The sequence below is a fragment of the Globicephala melas genome, chromosome 15, assembly GCF_963455315.2.
Source record: "Globicephala melas chromosome 15, mGloMel1.2, whole genome shotgun sequence".
Classification (NCBI taxonomy): domain Eukaryota; kingdom Metazoa; phylum Chordata; class Mammalia; order Artiodactyla; family Delphinidae; genus Globicephala; species Globicephala melas.
The window spans coordinates 58214779-58235772 of NC_083328.1; the positions used below are offsets into that span (position 1 = coordinate 58214779).

At 52.1% G+C, this 20994-nt stretch overlaps 1 protein-coding gene across 3 annotated transcripts in view; it reads right to left on the minus strand.

Moving 5' to 3' along the window:
* Positions 1-564: 564 nt before the first annotated feature.
* LOC115839396 (tyrosine-protein phosphatase non-receptor type substrate 1-like) overlaps positions 565-20994 on the minus strand; it is a 43202-nt gene continuing 22772 nt past the window's right edge. For all 3 annotated transcript variants that reach the window (XM_030831052.2, XM_060285735.1, XM_060285736.1), the window contains exons 4-9: positions 17788-18108; positions 16873-17202; positions 14968-15078; positions 11932-11956; positions 5462-5501; positions 565-3050 (exon numbers count right to left, since the gene is read on the minus strand). In XM_030831052.2, the coding sequence (XP_030686912.2) occupies positions 2796-3050; positions 5462-5501; positions 11932-11956; positions 14968-15078; positions 16873-17202; positions 17788-18108 (1082 nt within the window). In that variant the 3' untranslated portion in view covers positions 565-2795. The remainder of the gene's footprint in view (positions 3051-5461; positions 5502-11931; positions 11957-14967; positions 15079-16872; positions 17203-17787; positions 18109-20994) is intronic.

The following is a 20994-nucleotide window of genomic DNA, read 5'->3' on the forward strand; positions in this document are numbered from 1 at the left end:
ACCTACTATATACTAGCACGAGACATGAATCATCTGGCAGTGTTTTTCTAGGACAAGCATTAGCTTCCACATTTGGTAGAGGAGGAAAGTGCCCCGAGAGGGTGACCTGCTTGTCCAAGATCCCACAGGTGGTGAGGGGTGACCAGACCCCACTGTGCAATGTTTAGGGCAGGAAGACCCAACGCTTAGTGAAGGCCTGCCATGTGCCGAGCACCCTAGCCCCTTTAATCCCCACACTAAACCTAGAGGGGGTATTATTGTCCCCATTGTGCCAATGACCAGCCTGAGTCTCAGAGAGGTGAGTGGTTTGTTCCCGCAGCTACAAAGTGGCAGAGCCGGGATTCAAACTTGGTTTTCTGTTGGAATTCTGCTCAAGCAGGTGTTTGGGTGGCCTTACCCTGACTCCCTCTGAGCCAGGGGAAACAAAGTCTTTGTGTCTATAAAACACAAGAGAGGATCAAACGCTGAAGTCACTTCCAAGCCCTGGGGCCCACATGATCTTCTCCCAGGCTTGTGGGCGCAGGGACAAACTCACAGAGACAAGGACACTCAACACCCAGAGGGGCCGTTGTTACCCAGAAATCTTTATTACAAAAATATTTTGCAAGCCAAAAAGTTTAAGTTGCAACTATATACAAAATAGGGCCTGTTTCCTTCCCCGCAGTTTGAAAATAAACTCCAGAAACCATGCTCCTTCCATACTGTTGTTTCGACTGCTTCCTTTTCCTGGGGTTCGGTTCACAAGGTATGGGAATCTCCAGGCTGCCGGGCTGAAGCTAAACTACGTGACTTTCTTGGCCTCCTTCCTTACTCCCCTTCCAAAATTCAAAATAAAATAAAATGAAAATGGCACCAAGAAAACATTTTTTTAAAATTCTGTGTGTGTGCGTGTGTGTGCTCACATGCGTGTGCTGTCTCTGGGCAGAAGAGAGGGAGATCAAGGTTTACAAGCCAAGCTTTTGGAATCTGGAAATAGCTCGAGCCACTGTGCTCCTAGATGCCACAGAGAAGCTCTGGCTTGTGGGGCCAGAGCTGCCCACATGGCCTGTTGGCTCAGCCAGTTCCTGCATGCCATCATGTAAAACAGATCACTGTCCCCCAGAGAGCTGGGTCTGCACTCGGCTCCCCGAGTTCCACCTGGAGGACCTGCTGATGGGCAGGATGGCTCAGCTTCTGCCTCTGACAGCGTGAGCCAGGAATCCCTCGGGCATCAAATGGCTGGACCCAGGGGGCAGTGAAGATTGGCATCTCAGCTCTGAGAGCTGATCAGTTACACGTGAAGACCGAATAAACAGGGCTTGCAATATCTTCTTGCCCTGGGCCCAGCCAGGCCCCCACACTGAAATGGAGGGGTGCGGGGTCCGAGGATAACAGGGTCACGGCCTCTGCCCAACCTCTTGACAGAGGGACAGAAGGTAGGTCATTCCTGGCGTCACAGCTACCCAGTCCTCCTGGCTGTCTTTGATTTGTTCCAGTTTGATTTCGACAGGGTTTGGGAGCAGAAATGGAAGATTCCACCTTCAGAGATGAGCTCAGAGAGCTGGAATGGGGAAAACATCCAGGCACAGCTTCCTACCCTGCATGGCCCTAAAGTGCTTGTGAGCGATGGAGGGGAGGGATGGCATCTTTCCTCTCCCCTCTTTACAGGTGAGCAGACTGAGGCATTGGGTCTTGGCCAGACGGAGAAGGAGGCAGCCTGGAGAAGCATGGGCAGGTTCAGACTTAGCACACTGGGGGCTCGGAAGGCAGAAGTACCAGCCTCGTGGAGAGAGGGCTAAGTGTCTCCATGAAGCAGCCAACCTGGAACCTTCTTCCCCACCCTCAAGCCTCTGGGACTGGGAGGAACTCAGTTTCCACTGTAAGAGCATCCCTCCAGGACAACCGACCGTTCAACCTTAGACTGCACAAGACCCAACCACACACTTCAACACATGACAAAGAGCCAGGATAACACTGCTGTTGTTTTAAGAAAAATACAGAACAAAACACCACAGATCAAATTTTCTAACACCTCAGTTTCAAGATTGCACATTTTACATTTCTCAATAATTTACAGGCGTCCACAGCGAGAGGTTGTGAGTTAGTGCTTGCTGAAGGAAGCGAGCTCAGGTATGGAAGGGAGAGGTGGGGCCACGTGGAGTATCACCGTAGGAGGTCCTCCAGGTCTCGAGGGCCGTGAGGAGGAGGGGCGTTTTGTCTCAGTCCTTGGTGGCGGAGGAGTTCCTCAGACGGTCCTCTCCTCCCCGGGGCTTGTGGCTGGTCAGTGCAGGGAGGGGAGACCGGGACTGCTGGCAGCCACGGCACCAAGTCTCGGGATGCGCGTCCAGCTTCTTCGCCATGGATGGGCAGTTCGATCTAAAGGGAAAACTTTCCCCAAAGCCCCAGGTGGGTGGTGCTGGGACGAGGAGGTGGGTTTTCTCCCTCCTCACTCTGGAAGATCGGGCTGCAGAGTGTCAAGGAGGCAGTCAGTGGTCTCCAAGACCATGACAAAGACCCACAGTTGATGGACAGAGGCGTGAGAGTTCTTGCACCCCTGATGGCTCTGGCCAGCTCCCAGGTCGGTTCCCTGCCTAGTCTGGCAACACTAGCCTCCATGTGTGGCCACATAGAGGGGCCATGGCTCCCGTGGAAATGCTGGAGAGCCAGCTGGGCTGGGGAGACAAGAGCTACCCTCACTGTTGGGTCCTGTCCCACCCTGGCCCTCCAGGAACTGGGCTGGCTGTCCTCATCAAGGTTGCCCGCAACGGGACAGGAAGGCTCATGGGGACAGATCCTAGAGATGACCACGGCCCTGCTCACTTCCTCTGGACCTGGACACTGGCATACTCTGAGTAGGATGTCTCAGGCTTGGGGGCTGGCTGCTTAGGGTTCCGGTTGAGGTGGACCATGTCCAGGTCGGCGTAGGTGAGGGTGTCCTCGGACACAGGTGGTGGGCAGGCCTGAATGCTGGCATACTCCGTGTGGTTGTTGGGTTCGTCGGCCTTGGGGGTGGACTTCTTCCCCTTGGGCAGGTTCAGGTCTGCATATGTGATGTCGTTGTTGTCCTGGATCTAAGTGAGATGGAGAGAAGGTCATTCTGGAGCCCCCAGCCACTCACTCACCCTCGGTACCAAGTCTGGTTGCTTCTGTCTCTTCTTGGCCTCCACCGGCTCAGCCCTAGTTCATGCCCCCTCTTCTCCGGCCAAGGTCATCTGTCTCCAGCCTTGCCCTTCCAATCAGCCTCTTCCTCACATGGCCTGAAGGGTCTTCCTAACCGTCAGTGTAGTGGCCTCATGTCCCTGCTTCAACGTCACCCCCTCCTGCAGTTCTCGCCTGCCTTTCCTGATGCTCTTTCCTCTGCCTACAGTGTCCGGCCCTCCTTCTTCTTGTAATGAAACCCAATCCACCCTGTCAATTTCATCCTAAGACCCTCCTCTCAGCTGGGTCCAGAGCTCTGTCTCTGTGCTTCCTCAGTCTGTGCTTCTGCATCACAGCACCCGCCACCTAGGGCTGTCTGTGCCTGTTTGGAGGTCTGAGAAGATGCTGACCCCCCAGTGGAAGCAGACATTCACTTATTCACTCATTTATTCAACAAAAATTCACTAGGCATCTGTTATGATGCAGAAACCAAGGCTGGCACAGAAGAAGCCCCATGGATGTTAAATGAACGAATGAACGAGTGGTGGATGGATAAATGGATGGCAACAGTTTCAGCCCCGCTTCTGGTGAAGCTGGGGACTGGGGGACAGAAGACAGGGGTGTGTGAGAATGAGGCCAGCAGTGAACAGGAGGTAAATGTTCTGTAGGCAGAAGTCGGAGTATGAATCCTGGTTCTGCTCTCTCTGGCTGAGGGACTGGGCAGTTCACTTAGCCTCTCTGGACCTTGGTTTCCCTATCTGTAAAGTGGGTCTAATAATAGTATCTATTGCCAGGGTCACTGGGAGGATCCGATGAGATGGTCCAGGTAAAGCTCTTAGGACGGAGCCTGGCTCATGCCAAGTGCACATATGTTCAGCACGTGTCAGCTGTCATCTGCCACCTGGCAAACCTGAACCTCTCCCACATGCTCATCTTATTACACACAACTGCCGCCTTGAAATTACCCATCATGAATGACATACTTTGCTCCTTCTGTGCCTGGCACCTGCGCTGTAGACGTGGAGGGGAGCTACCAACGCCCATGATCCTACCTGATGCACAAAAACAACCTCAGTCCCCAACAGCTGACAGGCGCCCTGCTCTCACGTGGATCACCCGATTTAGGCCCTAACACAACTCTGCTTGGTAGGAATTATTTACTCTATTTTACGGTGAAGCATCTGAGAGCCAGAGAAGTTAAATTCGGTCAAAGTCACACAGCCAGAAAAGAGCCAAGGTCTGCTGGCCTCTGAAGCTGTGCTCCGACGGCCCACAGCACTGGGAGTCCTAGTCACGGGGCTGCAAGCTCCACAAGAGCCTTGCTCACTGCCCAGGGCCTGGCACATAGTAGGTGCTCAGGAAGTCCCAACTGACTGAATTCTGTATAGGTTTCAGTGCTCTTCTCACCATCATTCTTTCCCTGCAAAGTTCCAGAAAGAACTTTGACTTTGAAAGGCCCAGAAAGTAAAATGACGGGGGAGAAGGCCTTCCTGTCCCATGACTGGAAATGGTCTTGGATTTCTAATCACCACCTGAGCTCATGCCCAGGACCCGCTGGAGGCAGGAAGGGTGGGGTGGGGCTGTGCAGGGTCAGGAGAGTTTTGGCCTCGAAGCACCGTGCCTCTCACCAGCCCTGACTCTCTTCAACAGACTACAGATACGACGATGACAACTGCCAGGAAAATGTCAAGGACAGCTGCCATGTTCTCATTCCAGGTTCAGGGTAGGGCCTGTCTCCTTACAAGGCTCAGAGGAGCCCTCTGCCTCCAAGGTCTGACAGCGTCAGCTGGTGCAGACAGGGCCAGAGTTCTTGGAGACAAGCCAGCCATGGTGCCTTGAAATCCCCTCAGTGATGCTGGGGCGAAAGTGCCAGCTCAAGGGAGTGTGCCCTTGCATGAGGTCATTAACGGCATGGGGTCTTCCCACCAGCACAGGCAGCGCAGTGCTGTGCGTTACCCCGTGTGAGCAGCACAGGGCTGCAAGGGTGCTCCTGGTGGAAGGACTGGCTGGGCACGTGCACGGAGGCTGGATGGCGTGATGAACACTAAGCCCGACTCCAGGGCACCGTTTAGACAGAACACATGGTGGACGGTGCCCTTCCAAGCTGTGCAGTGTTTGGCACTGAGTCAGACAGGCGGGGACAGACTCTCGGTGGTATGATTTCCTTGCATCAACAGGAGTTGCAGATCCTGTTCTAAATTAAGACTCCTTCGCCAGGGTGGGCGGGTGCCAGGGGTGGAGGATCCTTGCTTTCCTGAGTGCCCCCCTCCCTCTGCTCCAGCTGGGAGAGTCTGTCCCAGCCTGTTCCTGTTTCCCAGGAAGGGCATCTCACCAAGCACCGTACCTGGGTTGTTTCTCTAGTGTTCTTCTCGGGCTCATGCAACCTAAAAAGGAAAGAGACGCACAGATAAAAATACCCTCACTATCTCCAGTGCTCATGCAAATGGGTAAGAATAACATTTAGGTTCCACTTCCTATATGGGTGGGGGACGTGGATGAGCGATTCCCAACAGAAACACAACTGCTTATCACATGTTTGGACCAAAGGGCTTTTCAGCATGTACTACCTTTTTTTTGTTTAACCTACTTTATCATCAAGGATCTTTAAAAATTATAATACTCGGTGCTGGGGAAGGTGCAGTGAAACTGGCAGGTTCACACACTGCTGGTGGGGGGGGCCGACCGACAACGTTTTCTGGAAGCCGCTTGGCAAAGTCAAGAGCTTGGAAGTTGTCCTCATCTTTTGACTCATAATCGCACACTTGGCCGGGTGAGGGGGGGGGATTCAAAATATAGAAAAAACTTTATGCACAGAGGCATTTACCACAGAACGCGATGGGGGAGGAAGGTTTACACCTCACAGCTCCACCAACTGGGACTGGTTAAGGAAATTAGGATAGATTTGTAGATAAAGACTTAAAAGGTTTATGAGGAAGTTTTTTTTTAAAATTACAAATCACATTAAAATGATAAGTATAAAAGCAAAATTCTCTGTGGAATGATTTCAATTATGAAAAATGTGTGGATAACACTGGAAGGAAACATAGTAAAATGTTAACAGCAGGGGTCCTTGGGTGGTATTTTTTCTTCTTTTTAGTTTCCCATGTTTTCCCAATGTTCTACATTATACACATCTAAGTCACCACTAAGAAAGGAAAAGAGAAGGACCAAGTGTTCTGGTTAATCAAAGAAGCTCTTCAAGCACTTGATTCTGTAATTGGAGGCCGTGGCTTGGCTCACTGCAGGGTCACAGTCAAGGTGGTGAGCAAACCAGAGCCACTGGCTCTGCAGGAGTTGTGTAAATTCTCAAGCTGGCCACTCTGGGGATGTTAGCCTGGATCATGTCAGAAGTGAGCAATGGGGCTTGGCAGTGGGGTTATTAATGGATTTGGCATGAGCACTTGGCTCAGAAAGCAGTTCTGGGGCAGGACGGGTCCCACGTGGCCAAGCAACGGCCCTCCAGGAGCAGGGACACCGTCTGGAGGGGACCATCACTCCCTCAGTCTCCATCCATACCCCTCCTGCTTCCAACGGGTCTGGCTTCCCACTGCCTTTGGTTCAAGTCCAATGCCTCGCCCTGCTCGTAAGCCCTGTGCAGTCTGTCCCTGGCTGACCTCCCTAGGGGTCATTCACTCCCTCGGCCTCATTCACCCACTTATTCACTCACCCAATATTTCTCAAGGGCTACTTGATGTGGCCCACTTTACATGTCAACAACAGCCTTGAAGAACCCCCTCAACCACTTTTCCTCTTGGTTAACCTTTGCTCATCCTTCAAGACTCAACTATGTTGTCACTTCCTTGGGAAGGCTCTGACAGTGCTGGGCTGGCTGGGCTGCCCCTCCATGACAATTTCAAACTTCTTGCATATTTTCCCATCTGGTTTGTGTGTCTGGCTGTCTGCCATGCTTCTTCACCACATAGGTATGGGTGCTCAGAACTGACTTGGAATGAATGACAATCAGGCTGCCCCAGGGCCTCTGCACACTCATTCCTCCTTGCCTCTTCATCTGATTCACTCCTTCTCTTCCCTCAGAGCTGTTTCAAATAGTTCTTTCTCAGGGAAACCTTCACTGAATCCCAAACTCCATTCTCAGAACACTGGGCTCCTCTCTCAGAGCAATTATTACAGAACAGAAGCAGTTATCCATTTTTCATGTCTGTCTCTCCTCCGGTCCCTCCTGTCTCAGTGAACGGCATTGCTGTTACTCATCCCTGTGCTCGGCTAAGGAAGTGGGAATCACCCCCGATTCTCCTCCCTCCTCCTTTAAAACCTGTGTCTAATCCACTGCAAGGTTTGTCGACTCTGCCTCCGAAGTACATATCGAACCCCTCCAGTCCGTCATCACCACCATCCAGGTTTTAAATTTCTGAGGAGCCTCTGGCGTCTCTGCTCTATTCCTGCCCTGCCTGCACTCCACTCCCCACATGTAAAATGCATCTGCGATGTCATATCATCTTTCTGCTTAAAACCCTCAACTCCTTCCCACCACGCAGTGAAATCCATCTCCGAGTCCTGACTGCCTGGCCTGCGTGACGTGCCCTCACCCAATGCTCTAGTCCTGTCTCCGCCCTCGATCACTCAGCTCTGGCCCCCTTGCCTCCTCCATGGTCTGTGAACACGTCCAACTGCTCCTGCCTCGGGGTCTTGGCACTGGCCATTCCCTCTGCCTGGTCTACTCTTGTTCCCGATATTCCCATGGCTAGAGCCTTCTCGCCCCTCAGCTGTCTCCTAAATGTCCCCTCCTTAGATGGTCTTCCCTGACCGCCCACCGCACACCCACCCCCTGCCCCCCCAACCTCTGCTCTGCGTCTGACTTTGTGTTATTTAGTCAGTGCCTGCAGCACATCGTGTATTAACCTCCTAGCTTGTTTGGTAACTTGCCTCCCTGTGGACCACTAGCTCCATGTGGGCAGGGACTAGGCCCGTGTCATTCACCACCAGAGCCCTGACACCTAGTAATGGGCCGGTGCGCCATTAGCATGCCATAGATGTTTGCTGAATGAATGAACATGTCTCCCATGGGATCAAAAGTGCCACGAGACCGGGGCTAGTGTCCTTTTTGCTACTCTTTGCAATCCCCCGGCTTAAGACCTGGCGCTCAATCCAGATGAATAAATGAAAAGAGTCAGGGAAGCCTTAAATATTCCAAGAATAAATTCAGTGAATGTCTGACAAGTGAACAAATGGCCGACCGAATGAACCCCAGTGCCCAATTAAGGGAGCAGAGCCACATTTTTCTCTCATCTGAGCTGAGGAAGATTACAACGTTCTCTTGTACGGTCCTAACCTAGGGAGTTAGAAATAGCCAGTCTCCCCACTGGCCCTGCAATCTGATGGGCCCTTTGAGCTCAAAGTGGTGGCATTGCCCCCTCCCCTGCTCCGCCCCCTCCCGGGGTGCTGGGTTGTTACCCATGCCAATGTCCTCTGGAAAGCGTCTGATCCCAGTCAGCCTAGCTGAAGCTGGCGGCTGCACGGGAAAGCACCATTACCGCTCACTAGCTAACGCTTTGGCTTAGAGAGATGAAAGGGAGCAAGTGATCTCACGGCTCCCTCGGTAGGCTCATGCTGGAAAAATAAAAAACAGGCAGAAAACGGCTGGCTTCTCTGGGGAAGAAGAAACAGGCAGCAAGAGGCACTGGATCAGTGATGAACAGCCTCAGCTTCAGCGTCAGAGAAATCTGGGTTGACTCGAGGTTCAGCACTTACTAACTGTGGGACCTTGGAAGGTCTCACGACTTCTCTGAGCCTCACTTTCCTCAACCACAACATGGGGACAATAATAAGCTTCTAGAGCAGGGGTTCTCAAAGTCCAGCTCGGAAGCAGCAGCATCAGTGCCACCTGAGAACTTGTTAGGAATACAAATTCCGCATCAGAAACTCAGGGGGTGGCGCCAGTAATCTGCATTTTAACAAGCCCTCCAGGGAATTCTGCTACACACTCAAGTTCCAGAACCTCTGCTCAATTAAACTGGGACAAGAGTAAATCATAGGATTTTTGCAATAATTAAATCACCAATGGGCTAATATAGGTACAATCATAGATCTGTGCCTGGAACACAGTGAATGCCCGATAAACGTTAGCCGCTGATGCTGTTGTCATTATTATTATCGACACACCCCTTTTCTTCCAGAAATGTACTGTCTAATTGAGGAGATGACATGTAAAAAAATAGTGACAACAATAAAAACAAAACAAAAAAGAGAGATCCTTCCACATCTGGGGCTGTGAAGCCACTGACAGGGAGAGTTTTAGGGATTCAGGAAGTTAGAGATCGGGGATTGCTGTGGTGGTTTGGGACGGCATTTGTTCATTCATTTATTCAACAAACCTTTACTGAGCACCCATTCCATTCCAGGCATGGTGCCAAGTTCAGCAGCAATTAGCGGTGAACGTGAGGGAAGTAACCCCTGCCTTCGAGAGGGGTGGGTTATACTATGGGGACAAGTGCAGAGACAACTTGGACACACCGGGGTGTCCATCCAGGGGCATCAGGAGAGCTCCCAGGAGGGGCCTCTGTCCCTGGAGGAGGTAACACCCTTGCTGAGCCCAGAAGGAAGAGCAAGAGGTAACCAGGTAAAAGGAGGGGCTCCTACACTAGCTTCCATGTGGCACAACTCCAGGGGGCGCTGTTCAGAGCCGGCCGTGACTGCCACCCCCTGGAGCTGTGCAGACCCTGGGTGGCTCAGGAGCAGGGGTGGGGAGCACATCTCAGGGAGAGGCCCAGCGCACAGGGCGAGGAGAGCGAGGATGCAGCGTGAGGGAGGAGGTGAAGGGGGGCAGCGTTGGCTGAGGCACGGAATGTGAGCCCCAGGAGTGGCTGGGAGTAGAACTGTCCAGCGCAGCAGGGCTGGACCACGAGGTGCTTGAGGGCCTCAGGAGGGCATCTGGACTACCTCGAGGGCCACAGGGAGCCCCTGAGGGGTTTTAGGCAAAGGACGGAAGCTGAGCCTTGCCCTTGAGAAAGAGTGTACTTCGGTGGGAAGTGTGACAGTTGAAGGCCCGGCAACAGGAAGCACGTTTCCCTGGGGGCAGCGAGGAGCCTGGTTTTGCTGGAGTGGTGGCTCTGCTTGTTCAGGGATGGGGAAGCCGGGAGGCTGGCCAGGGCTCAGAGCAGGAAGCCACCTGCGGAGGTCAGAGCAGAAAGCAAGGCTCTCTCCCAAGGGCACCACAGACTCCCGCTGTGGGGCAGGAGGGACACATAGTGCTTCCTAGGGCCCTTCAGACAGGCCAGATGCTCTTGCTGTGTGCAGCCGCAGTGCCTAGTGTTTCCCCACTGCATCTGTGGTCCCCAACACAGGACACAGCACCCCGATGCCCCCAACCTTGGTATCGTCCTTGACCCTACAATCCATCGGCAAGTTCTCTTGGCTCTACCTGTGAAGTATATCCAGAATCTGACCATTTCTAAGCCCATCCCATCACCCTGGTCAAGCCACCACCATCTGCTTGGACAACTGCAGCAGCCTCTTCTCTGGCCTCTCTGCCTCCACCCTCACCTCCTTTACCTTGGTCCACACACAGTGGTCAGGGTGATGGCTTTTAAAACAAAGTCAGATCATCTCCCTCCTAAGCCTCCTCATCCAACCGGGAGTAAAACCCTGAGTCCTAACAGCCACAGGCCCTAGACCCCTGGCTTCCCCTCCAGATCCTCAGTCCTGCTTTGCAATTCTGAAATCCACAAAGCTCTAAAAATATCAGAAGATTTTCAAAACCCATTTGCTGGCAAAACCTGTCCCGAACCAACATGAAGCTATTTATAGTTTGTATTTATCGTCCTTGGTGTGGACGTTCATGTTTCCGTGCAGGTACATTCACGTGGTAGATGATGGGGCGCTGCCTCTACTCTGCTGGGGTGAATGTCGGGGGCCTTCCCTAAAGCTGCAAAGTCTGGATTAGTCACCCATCTGCTGCATGGGCCACAGCTAAGGTACGTGGGCCTGCACCTCCTGATCTCATCCCTTCCTGTCCCTTCACTCCTTCTGCTCCAACGGCTGGCCTCCCGTATCCTCCCGGTACTGCCCACCTTGGGCCTTTGCCTCGCCTGCTCTCTCGCCCAGCAGGTGTCCCCTCACAGGTCCCCAGCTCCAGGTCCCTGCTCATATGTCCCCTTCAGAGGAGGCCCTGCCCCTGCCCTCCCTGCCCCGCAGTCTCCATCCCCTTGCTGTGTTTGATTCGTCACCACCTGACGGGGCATTATACTGTTTTGCCTTCAGGCTTACTGCCTGCTTCTCTCACTGGCATCTGAGCCTCATGAAGGCCCAGACTGACTCTTGTTCACTGCTGTATCCTGAGTGCTCAGAACAGAGCTGGTGCACAGTAGAGACTCAGCAAAAACCACCGATAATGCGAACCGACAAACTAATGTACCATCTGTGATGTCATGTCATCGGCTTAGCTTCTGACCAGGTCACGGGCTTCAGGAGGGCACAGATGCTTCTATCCCACTCATGCCGGCATTGCCAGGGCCGTCTGTGCCAAAGCACTCAATGAATATTTAGTGAACGAAGGAAAGAGCAGAGTATACAATTTGGATTCGGGGGCAGAATGTGCAGGCGTTTTCTGCCACAGTCCAGATGGGATTTGATCAGGGTCTCACTGTCTGTGGACAGCAAGCAAGAAATCAGTGCCTCTGTGTGCAGAAATCCCCTCAAATCCCCTCATTTGAGGTAGTAATTACAGATGGACCTGGTGAGAAGCTTATAAAGGAAAGAAATAGTTGACTGGCGCAGTGGGTGTGCATTACGCTTTGCAGTGTTGGAGGCAAACAACAAAATAACTACAAAAGCACCCGAGCCCAGTGATGCACTTACCTTGTAGAGGAAGTGGAGCCCTTGGCTGAAAGAGAGAAGAAACAAAAGCCAGTTATTTAACCTAGAAACACACTTTGCTCACGTAACTTTGTGTGTGTGTGTGTGTAGGGGCGGAGGCAGAGGTTTACCTCCAAGGATGTTGGGAGGAATTATTGAAATCACCTCTAAACCACAGGAAACCCCGTGTCCACCCCACTGGGGTGGGCGGCCCATTATCTTCCATGGAGGAAGACCAGTGAGCTGGGCCTTCCTGCTTTCCCATCTCTGGGAATTGCCAAAGGTCAGATCCCAGAGCAGCCTTCAGCCTGGGAGGGGGCAACTGCCCTACCTCTGTCTGAGCCTCACTTCCATCCATCACACACCTTACCAGAGACCCTACAGCAAGCCTGGGTCCCCATCAGGGCCCTTCACTGCTGGAGAACAGGTTTTAGCAGGTCTGCTAGGTAGGGGAGTAAATGGGAATCCCACTTCTGCCACCGACTCGCTTGCTGTGTGACCCTCTGTGGGTCATTTTCCCTCTCTGAGCTTGGATTTCAGTGCTTTAACTCACAGGGTTGGGCTGGACATCCATTTTCATCTCACCACTTTCCAAAAAAGGATCTTGGGAGGAAAGAAAGGGTCCATCTGGCTCAGAGATTTTAAGCCTGTGATATGGGGCATCCCACAGAGAAGCCACTGGGGATCAGCCACCAGTTGACTCTCATTTTGCTGTAAAACTGTAATTAAAAAGCAACGTGCACAGGCAAATGTGCTCTGCACCACATTGTAACAGGCTGGGGGCTGCCACAATGCAAGAATTCTCACTGCCACATTAACGCTTGGTGCCTGGGCAGGTACTGGATTTTTAGGTGAGTGACACCAGTTAGATGCTGCAGCTCAGCATCTAACATTTGAATGGAAGATGATGGGTTGCCAAGTGCTGGGTCATGAGTCATCTCAGGGAGTCCAGTGATGGGACCAATCATCTCCATTTTATACCAAGGACACTGGATGACTCCCTAAGGTCACACAACTGGTAAGTGATAGAGTTGAAATTAGGATATTTCACTGTGAGTATGAGGTAGAGGATGGCAGATACCTCCAGGGACCAATGAGGGAGAAGGGGTGTCTCATTAGGATGGAGGTGAAGTGCAGAGTGGTCTCAAACAAAGTCCCTGGAGACCCACTGTCCAGGTGTGAATCCTGGCCTCAGCACTCACCAGTTGCGAGACCCTGAGCAAGTTTTATAACTTTCCCATGCCTCAGTTTCCTCATCTGTAAAGTGGGGTTAGGTCTGTGAACAGTGCCTGGCACATCAGAAGGTCTGACTGAGGGCCAGTTGTCACTGTCTCTAGAGCCTATGTGTGAGAGCTGGGCTCTGCACACAAGCAGACGCACCACTCAGGGCTGGGTGGCCTTCACCAGCATCTGCAGTTCTCCAACCCCCCTCCCCCTCCAGAACACTGGGTCACTGATGCCCAGGCCCATGGTAATGAGCTCACATGTGCCGGAGCCTGACGTGGTGGCCAGGGATGAGGCTCCAAAGGGGACTGGGACACTAGTGGACACCGTGAACACTCCATCCAAGGGCTGGCTTGTCACTCTTGGTGGGCAACGGACCCTGCTTCCCCACCTGAGGAGGAGTCCTTCCTGTGCGGGGGCGCCAGGAATGTTAGGGAAACCACCCTGTAGATCAACTGGCATCATTCTGGATTCCAGAGATGCGGGCCCTGACGCCAGCCCTCCTGGACGGGAGCTGGAGGCTCAGGCAGTGTCTCAGAGCTGAGTCCCTCCAGCCAGCCCAGCGGGGAGGGAAACTTGGGGACCAGAGGAAAGGGGTTGCAGGAGGGGTGCGTGGCTGATGCACAACACGCCCGTTGAGCTCTGCCTGGAGGTCTGGGTGCAGAAGCACAGCTCGGGACCACACTTTGCACCTTATAAGCTGCAGCACGTGGTGGGTCAAACCCAGCATTTTTAAAAGAATATAGTACAAAATATGACAAAAAGGAAAATATCAGAGTTCCAATTTTATAGATGGGGTGTGTGTGCATTGGGTTGAGACATGAAATGTATTTCTATCACTTGTAGCCAAAAAAGTTTCAGAAACACTGGCTTAAAATAGTCCCCTTCAAGAGTGGGAAAGAGAACATGTATCCTTTTAGGTCTGAGAATGTGTCAGAGCTGCTGTTTCACATGAGCTTATTTGTTTCATAACTAGCCTCCAAGGCAGGCACTGCCACACCCATTTTACAGGTGAGGAAATGGAGGCCAAATTGTTTAGAGCGTAAAACAAGGGTCTGGAACCCTAGTTTTTCTGACTCTAGAGTCAGAGGTCTGGCTACAGCAACAACTACACACACACACACACACACACACACACACACACACACACACACACACGTGCTTGCCCACGCACATGCATGAGCATGCAAACAAGGGGACGATGTCCTGGATTTGAACTTATACCCTCCTGCTGCAGACCAAGGCCACACACCTTGCCACAGTGAAGGGAGCTTTCCAGGGAGGTGGCTCACGTTTCCAGCTCATGTACAATACTGACGACAGGAGTTAACATTTATTGAGCACTTGCTGTGTGCTGGGCATCTTACTAACATTGTACCCACAGTCAGCCATTTAATCCTCCCAACGGGCTCAGAAGTAAGTTGTGGTATTATCCCCACTCCCTTCTAGCCTCCTGCCAGGGTGCCGGGCATGTAACCTGGACAGGTAAGGGGAAAGCAGAAGTCTGTCCGGGGCTCCTGGGAAACACTGTTTCCTCCCTGAGGCCCTCTTGCCACCCTGGCATCTCCCTGCTTGCCACCTTGGTAGTGGTCCCATGAGGATGTGAGGCCTGGAGCAGTGATGGCTGCGGGGGTGCTGACCCCCCCAGATTCCAGCCTGGTGAAGGGCCCACACAGCCATGGCACTGTTACCTTTGGACTTCTTGTTACCGGGAGTAACTGGACATCTTTATGGCTTAAACTGCATGAGGTCTCCCCCTCTGGGAAGGACAGCCCAGGGGCAAACTCATGAGGAGGAACTGAGAGATGCACCCACCTTTCTTCTGTCTGATTCGGAGGAGGTAGAGGGCGGCGATCATCAGGGCCACCAGCAGGGCACACACTACGCCCACCACGATGAAGATACTGTTCCAGTTGTCAGCCTTGTCTAGGACCACACAAAATAGAGGCTTCTTGTAGGAAAATTTAAAACAAAAAAAAAGGAAAACCCACTGCCCCTATTCACCACGAGGCAGGCTTCATTAACGGAAAACATCTGGCTCAGACATTTCAGGCCACATGGGCACGTCCATGGGTCTGCACACACCTCCCCTCATGGGTTACCCACCGGCAGTGCAAAAACCGTGCTGAGGTAACAGGGGGGAAACGCTGCCGTCAGCCTCGGAGAGGCCCAGCTGCAGGGCATGGGCGGGAATCTCCCTCCCGAGGAACAGACATATGTTCCTCCTCATCTAAGTGAGCCGTGGGGCGGCCACACAGCGAGCTCCTAATCATAGCTGGGGCATCACACAGCGCAGGGGGCAGGGGTGGCGAGGAGTGCTGGACGTGCGTCTGAACATGCAGAGCCCCGAGACTGTGCCCTGGTCCGTGCCCAGGGCCTGGGCCTAGGAGTGCTGAGCCCAGGACATGGGACACGGAGACAGGGCAGGGGTGGCGCCGGGCACAGGCAGGGGACCCCACATGAGGGCACAGTGGGAGGCCAGGAGCAGGTCTCAGACACGTGGGTTCAAATCACTGCCGTCTGTGGTGTGACCTTGAGCAGGTCATTTAAGCCCCCCTCACACACTGGCTTATGTTACTGAGGCCAATAGTAATCTCTACCTCATTGGATAGCTCTGAGGATTACCTCACTAACTAAACCAGCTCGCACATCAACCAGCTAATTCACTCTTTCATCCTTTCTAAAAGTACTTCTTGAGTGTCTACTGCATACCCAGCACTGAAGCTATAATGCTGCGACAGCTATGGTCCTAGCAGCTGAGACTCAAAGCTGGGGGATCACCAGAGTCACCTCCCTCAACATTGCCAGAAGCAGGCAGAGCAGCCCAGAGACAGGCACTGACTTGTCCAAGCTCCCCAGCAAGACTGTGACAGGCGGAGTGGATCCACACAACCTGTCTCCAGGGGCAGGGCTCATCCTGTGAAAACCAGCCACTGGTGGCACCAAAGGGCACCGCGACAGGCCCAAGGCTTCTTTAGAGCTGTTTCCTTCAAGGATGCACGAAGGAAGGAAATGGACTCTATTCTAATCCATTCAAAGGGTCGCTACATACAAGCGTACAGGTGATGGAACATTCCACAGTGGTACCAAAACGCCAACTAGGTGCTGCCGTTTTGAAGAAAGAAGGGAGACACATCGACAACAGCTTGGACGGGGGCTGACACCTTTCACTCTCCCAGAAGGGTGGCAGCATCACCATCACCTTAAATGGGCCTAGAAATGTTCCCTGGGAATCGTCCCACAGAAATAGCTGTGCATGTAACAGAATGTGTACAAGGACATTTAGTGCAGCACTGATTTTACTTGAGATAAGCCACAGACACCCTGAAGCCCCCATCCCTACTCCCAGTGGGGCACCCTTGCGATGGCAGCCAGGGAGACAAGGCCCAGGTAAGAAAGAGCAAGCCGGAGGGAGGTGGGCGGACATGGAATGGTGAAAACAATTACTGTTAGTGAAAGAAAGCAAGAGGTAGGATGCTATGGACTGGACGATCTCTCTCCTTCCCTACTTTCTTTCTTTCATGGATATTTATGTCAAAAGATCTGTAAAGAATATACCAAACTCTAACAAGTGCTCACTCTTGGGGGTGTGGGGTTTGGGGGCGGGAACTCACTCTAAAGTTCTACTTTACATCTATTCACTTCTAGATTGTTCTATTACTACCTTTCATATTAAATAAAAAAGGTAAAGAACTGGGTCAGTTGGAGTGGAGGCCTCACCAATACGTTCATCTGCATCCTGGTTCTTCTGGGGAGCAGAGGCCTCCAGGGTGTGGTTTTTGGTGATCGCCGGCTGTCCGTCATGCTCCACCTGGCAGGTGAGCAGCACAGCCTCCCTGTGGGCAGATGAGTTCACCAGGAGCCAGCTCGTCCGGTTAAAGGTTCCGTCCTTGTTCTCTATGAGGGTCGAGGCCATGTCCATTCGAGACACATTTCCGTTCTCCAACCAGGTCAGCTGTAGGCGCTGGGGGTAGAACTTGTTCACCTGGCAGGTGACATTCACCTGGTTCCCCACCCTGGGGTGTTGGGTAATCGTCAAGGTAGGCGGAACTGAAACAGCATAGGCAGAAGCTCTGACCTTATGGAACCAACAGGTCACAGGAGAGGGGCTGGATAACAGCTTCCAGCACAGCAAGGGAGTCACCAGAGGACAGAGCCAGGCATGCAGCAGGCGCTCAAACACCGGGGGTGTCTTTGCATAGAAATGAAATCATAAGCACACTGCAGGGCGCACAGTAGGTGCTCGAGGACTGGGCTCCTAGTAGGTTAATGATGTGTGTCATCTACAAGCACAGCCCCTGGCATGCAGTTGGAATATAATAACTGCAGCAAAATATACGAAATCGCCAAGCACATAGGGGCCTGGCTTATCGTAGGTGCTCAGTAGTTGGAGAAACTATTGATAAAGTAAAGGAAACTACTCAGCACAGTGCTCGGCACATGATGGGTGTCCACCTGGCAGCTGCCGTTAAAACGGTAGTTAGTGACCAGCTCATCTAGGAGCCTGGTGATGGGGCAGGACTGTCAGGAAGTAGATTCCAGGCAATTTGAGGCCTGGAGCAAAAAGCAGGGAGGAGGAAGGGGCTGGGGCCTTGAGAGCAGGTGCAGGCTTAGGCTGGCGTGAGGGGCTTCTACCTCGGATGGTCTCAGACAAGTTGGCTGTCCCACGAAGAGGAGGGTCTCCCTGCAGGGTGATGTGGGTCACCTCGCAGATGACCTGGGAGCGAACATCCCCCGGGGCCAGCAGCACCTTGGTTGTGCTGGAGATGCTGTAGGAAACGTTGTTTCCCTCCGGTTCCACGTCGGTCTGGGAGGCTGAGAGCTCATTGCCATTTTTGAACCATTTCAGGGAGATGTTTCTGGGGGAGAACCCGTGGGATTTGCAGGTGAAGCTCACTGTCTGCTCAGGTGTGACCCTCACTGTGGGGCCTGATACCACAGGAGGAGAGGGTTTGGCTACAAAAGGAACATTTATAAATGATGAACATGATTGTAATTATCATCACTAATGATGAAAATGTGACGCAGTTAAGAACCACCACACATATTATGTTTTAAATTCCTCAAATAGTTCTGGGAGGGCAGTGTCATCATCCTCATCTGACAGAGGAGACACACAGGTTCCCAGAGGTGACTCTGAGTCAGGGGCAGGGCTGACATCGAATTCCAGGCCTGAGTTCAAAGTCCACCTTCTTACATCTGCCAGGTGATTTCCCACCAGTTTGGGCAAAGGAACAAAAGTACTGATTGGTCTCACTCTCCTATTAACTGTTCCTAGCTGGGCTCCCCCTGGAAAACTTAGGTAAGTTCGGAGAAGTGTTCACAGAAGTAAATGCAGGGGAAACGGGGTCATAGCGGGACCACATGGAAGCTGAACCAGGCTGGCCGTCCAACGAGAGCTGTGGCCATGGCACCTCCCAGCTCCTCGTCTGTGAAAGGGGACAGCAGGCATTACCCTTCCCGGGCTGCAGTGAGGGTTAAATCAGGCAGTGGGAGCATTTTTGCCATGAGTAAAACACAAGATGATTCTCAAAATTAAACAAACACAGATATCTCTTTAACCCGGACTGTATTTATATCCAGAGCTGTCCCTTCAGGTATCTATGAATTTACTGCATAGTTTTCATTCTTTCCACAAATATTCCAGTAGGACTAATGTGCCAATCCTTGAATTTGAAAGGAAGGGAGCAAAGGGATGTTTTTCTGAATCTGGGTTCCTCTCCTGGGTCAGTTTTAGGTTGAAACAAAGATCATTGAGTGCTAAGAAACCAAAGGTGGTTAATTTCTTAATTGTTATTAAATCAGAAAAGACATAGACACAGGCCTATGAAGCAGCAGAAGCACCTCTTGTGTCCTGAAAATGTACACAAATCAGCAAATCAAAAGTGAGGGCAGGGGCTTCCCTAGTGGCGCAGTGGTTAAGAATCCGCCTGCCAATGCAGGGGACACGGGTTCGAGCCCTGGGCCGGGAAGACCCCACATGCCGCGGAGCAAATAGGCCCGTGAGCCACAACTACTGAGCTTGCGCGTCTGGAGCCTGTGCTTCGCAACAAGAGAGGCCGCGATAGTGAGAGGCCCGCACACCGCGATGAAGAGTGGCCCCCGCTCGCCGCAACTAGAGAAAGCCCTCGCACAGAAACGAAGACCCAGCACAGCCATAAATAAATAAATAAATTTATATTAAAAAAAAAAGTGAGGGCAGTTTCTCCCTGTAGAAGGGTCCTCTAGGGTGTCTCCAAATTGTTCGTTATTACGTAACACCTCCTATAAAAGTTGGCAGAGAGCAACTATTATAAATATTTGCATTTGTAAATATTTAACTTGCTTCCTAAAACTCATCAGACATTTTGAGGACACAGTAAGGAGGTGTTACTTGAATAAATCAAGTCATAGAAACACCAGCATCCTGGACGTAAGTAGAGGGAGCAGACACTGTGATCAGTTAGCACTTACAGAGAGTTTTGGGGAGCCTGGTGCTGGGCTGATTCCTCTAGGAACCTCAGCTCTCTCATTCCCCACATCAGTCCTGAGAGGGAAGCTCGAGAGTGGCCCCATTTATGGGATGAGGCTCAGGGAGGATGCAGCTGGCCAAGGGCACCCAGCGAGGAAAGGTCAGAGCTCATCTCACTGCCCACAGGACTGACTGATTTTAGGGTCTCTGATCTTTACTTAAGCCTCAGTGTCTGATTCTAGACAAAGTGGATAAAGCACCACTTGGTAAGATGAGTGAGGATGTATGTAAAACACAGAGCCTCGCATATAGTTGCTTAATCAATAATACAATAACATCTTAATCATAAGATCTGGTCATTCCTAGGTCTGAAAGTATGTATTTATTCTCTGAGTAAGAAGGCAAAACAAAAGTATTATGGAAAAAACAAGAAAAGTCTCAAATCTTGTTCCCTGCAGCTGCCATGAAAAATCCACATGAATAGAGGAGCAGGAAACCACCAAATTATGATTCTCTCCCCCTTTTTAAAAATAATCCCCTCAGGGAAAAATTTGGGGGAACCGGCTTTCAAAACACACAAGGGATCATAGGCATTTTCCTGCACGTCAGCCCTTTACAGAAGCTGGAAGCATTCTGAAAGGAGGGAACACGTTAGACTTGGTCAGTGTCACTGTGGTGTACTGACAGGAGGGCTCTGGGCTGAGCAGAGAGGGTCTACAGGGATTCTAGCACCTGTTTACACACACACACACACGTGTTTAAAATATGGGAAAGTTTCCCCAGAGATGAAGCTCAGGTCTGAACAGGGTGGTCTGAGTGCACAGGAAGCCCCTCTCAGCCCAGATGTCTGGGGAGGTGTCTCTGCCTCTCCACTCAGGCTGACTTCTTTGGGCCTCCTAAAAGCTGTCACTGTCCTGGACTATTCTGAAGCACCCACACCCGGAAGAAGTGTTCTTACAACTCAGGCACCACGGGGGACCCACCTTTGTCAGGGAAAAACCACAGCCTTCCCTCTGTGACCTCAGAGAACATGTAGATCAGGGCTCCTCTGTCCTGGCTGGGCACCAGCATCCTCTGCAGGAGTTAAAACACTCACCTGCCCAGGTCCACATCTGGCCTATTAAATCAGAATTTCTAGGGTGGGGATAGGGTCACGGGAGCTCTTCCCTGTCTCCCAGGTGATTCAAATGAGCAGCTGAGGTTGAAAGGCACCCAGCCCCACCCCAACTCCAGTTGTACTTAGTCCTGGAGGGAAAGTGACCCATCCGAGGTCCTCTGGCTTCAGCACATCAGAGCTCACGTTGGTGGAACACGTTCCGGGTGCCAGGCTCTGCTCTAAGCTCTTGACATGTATCCTTCATTCAGTCCCTGCAGCAGCTCTGTAAGGGCGG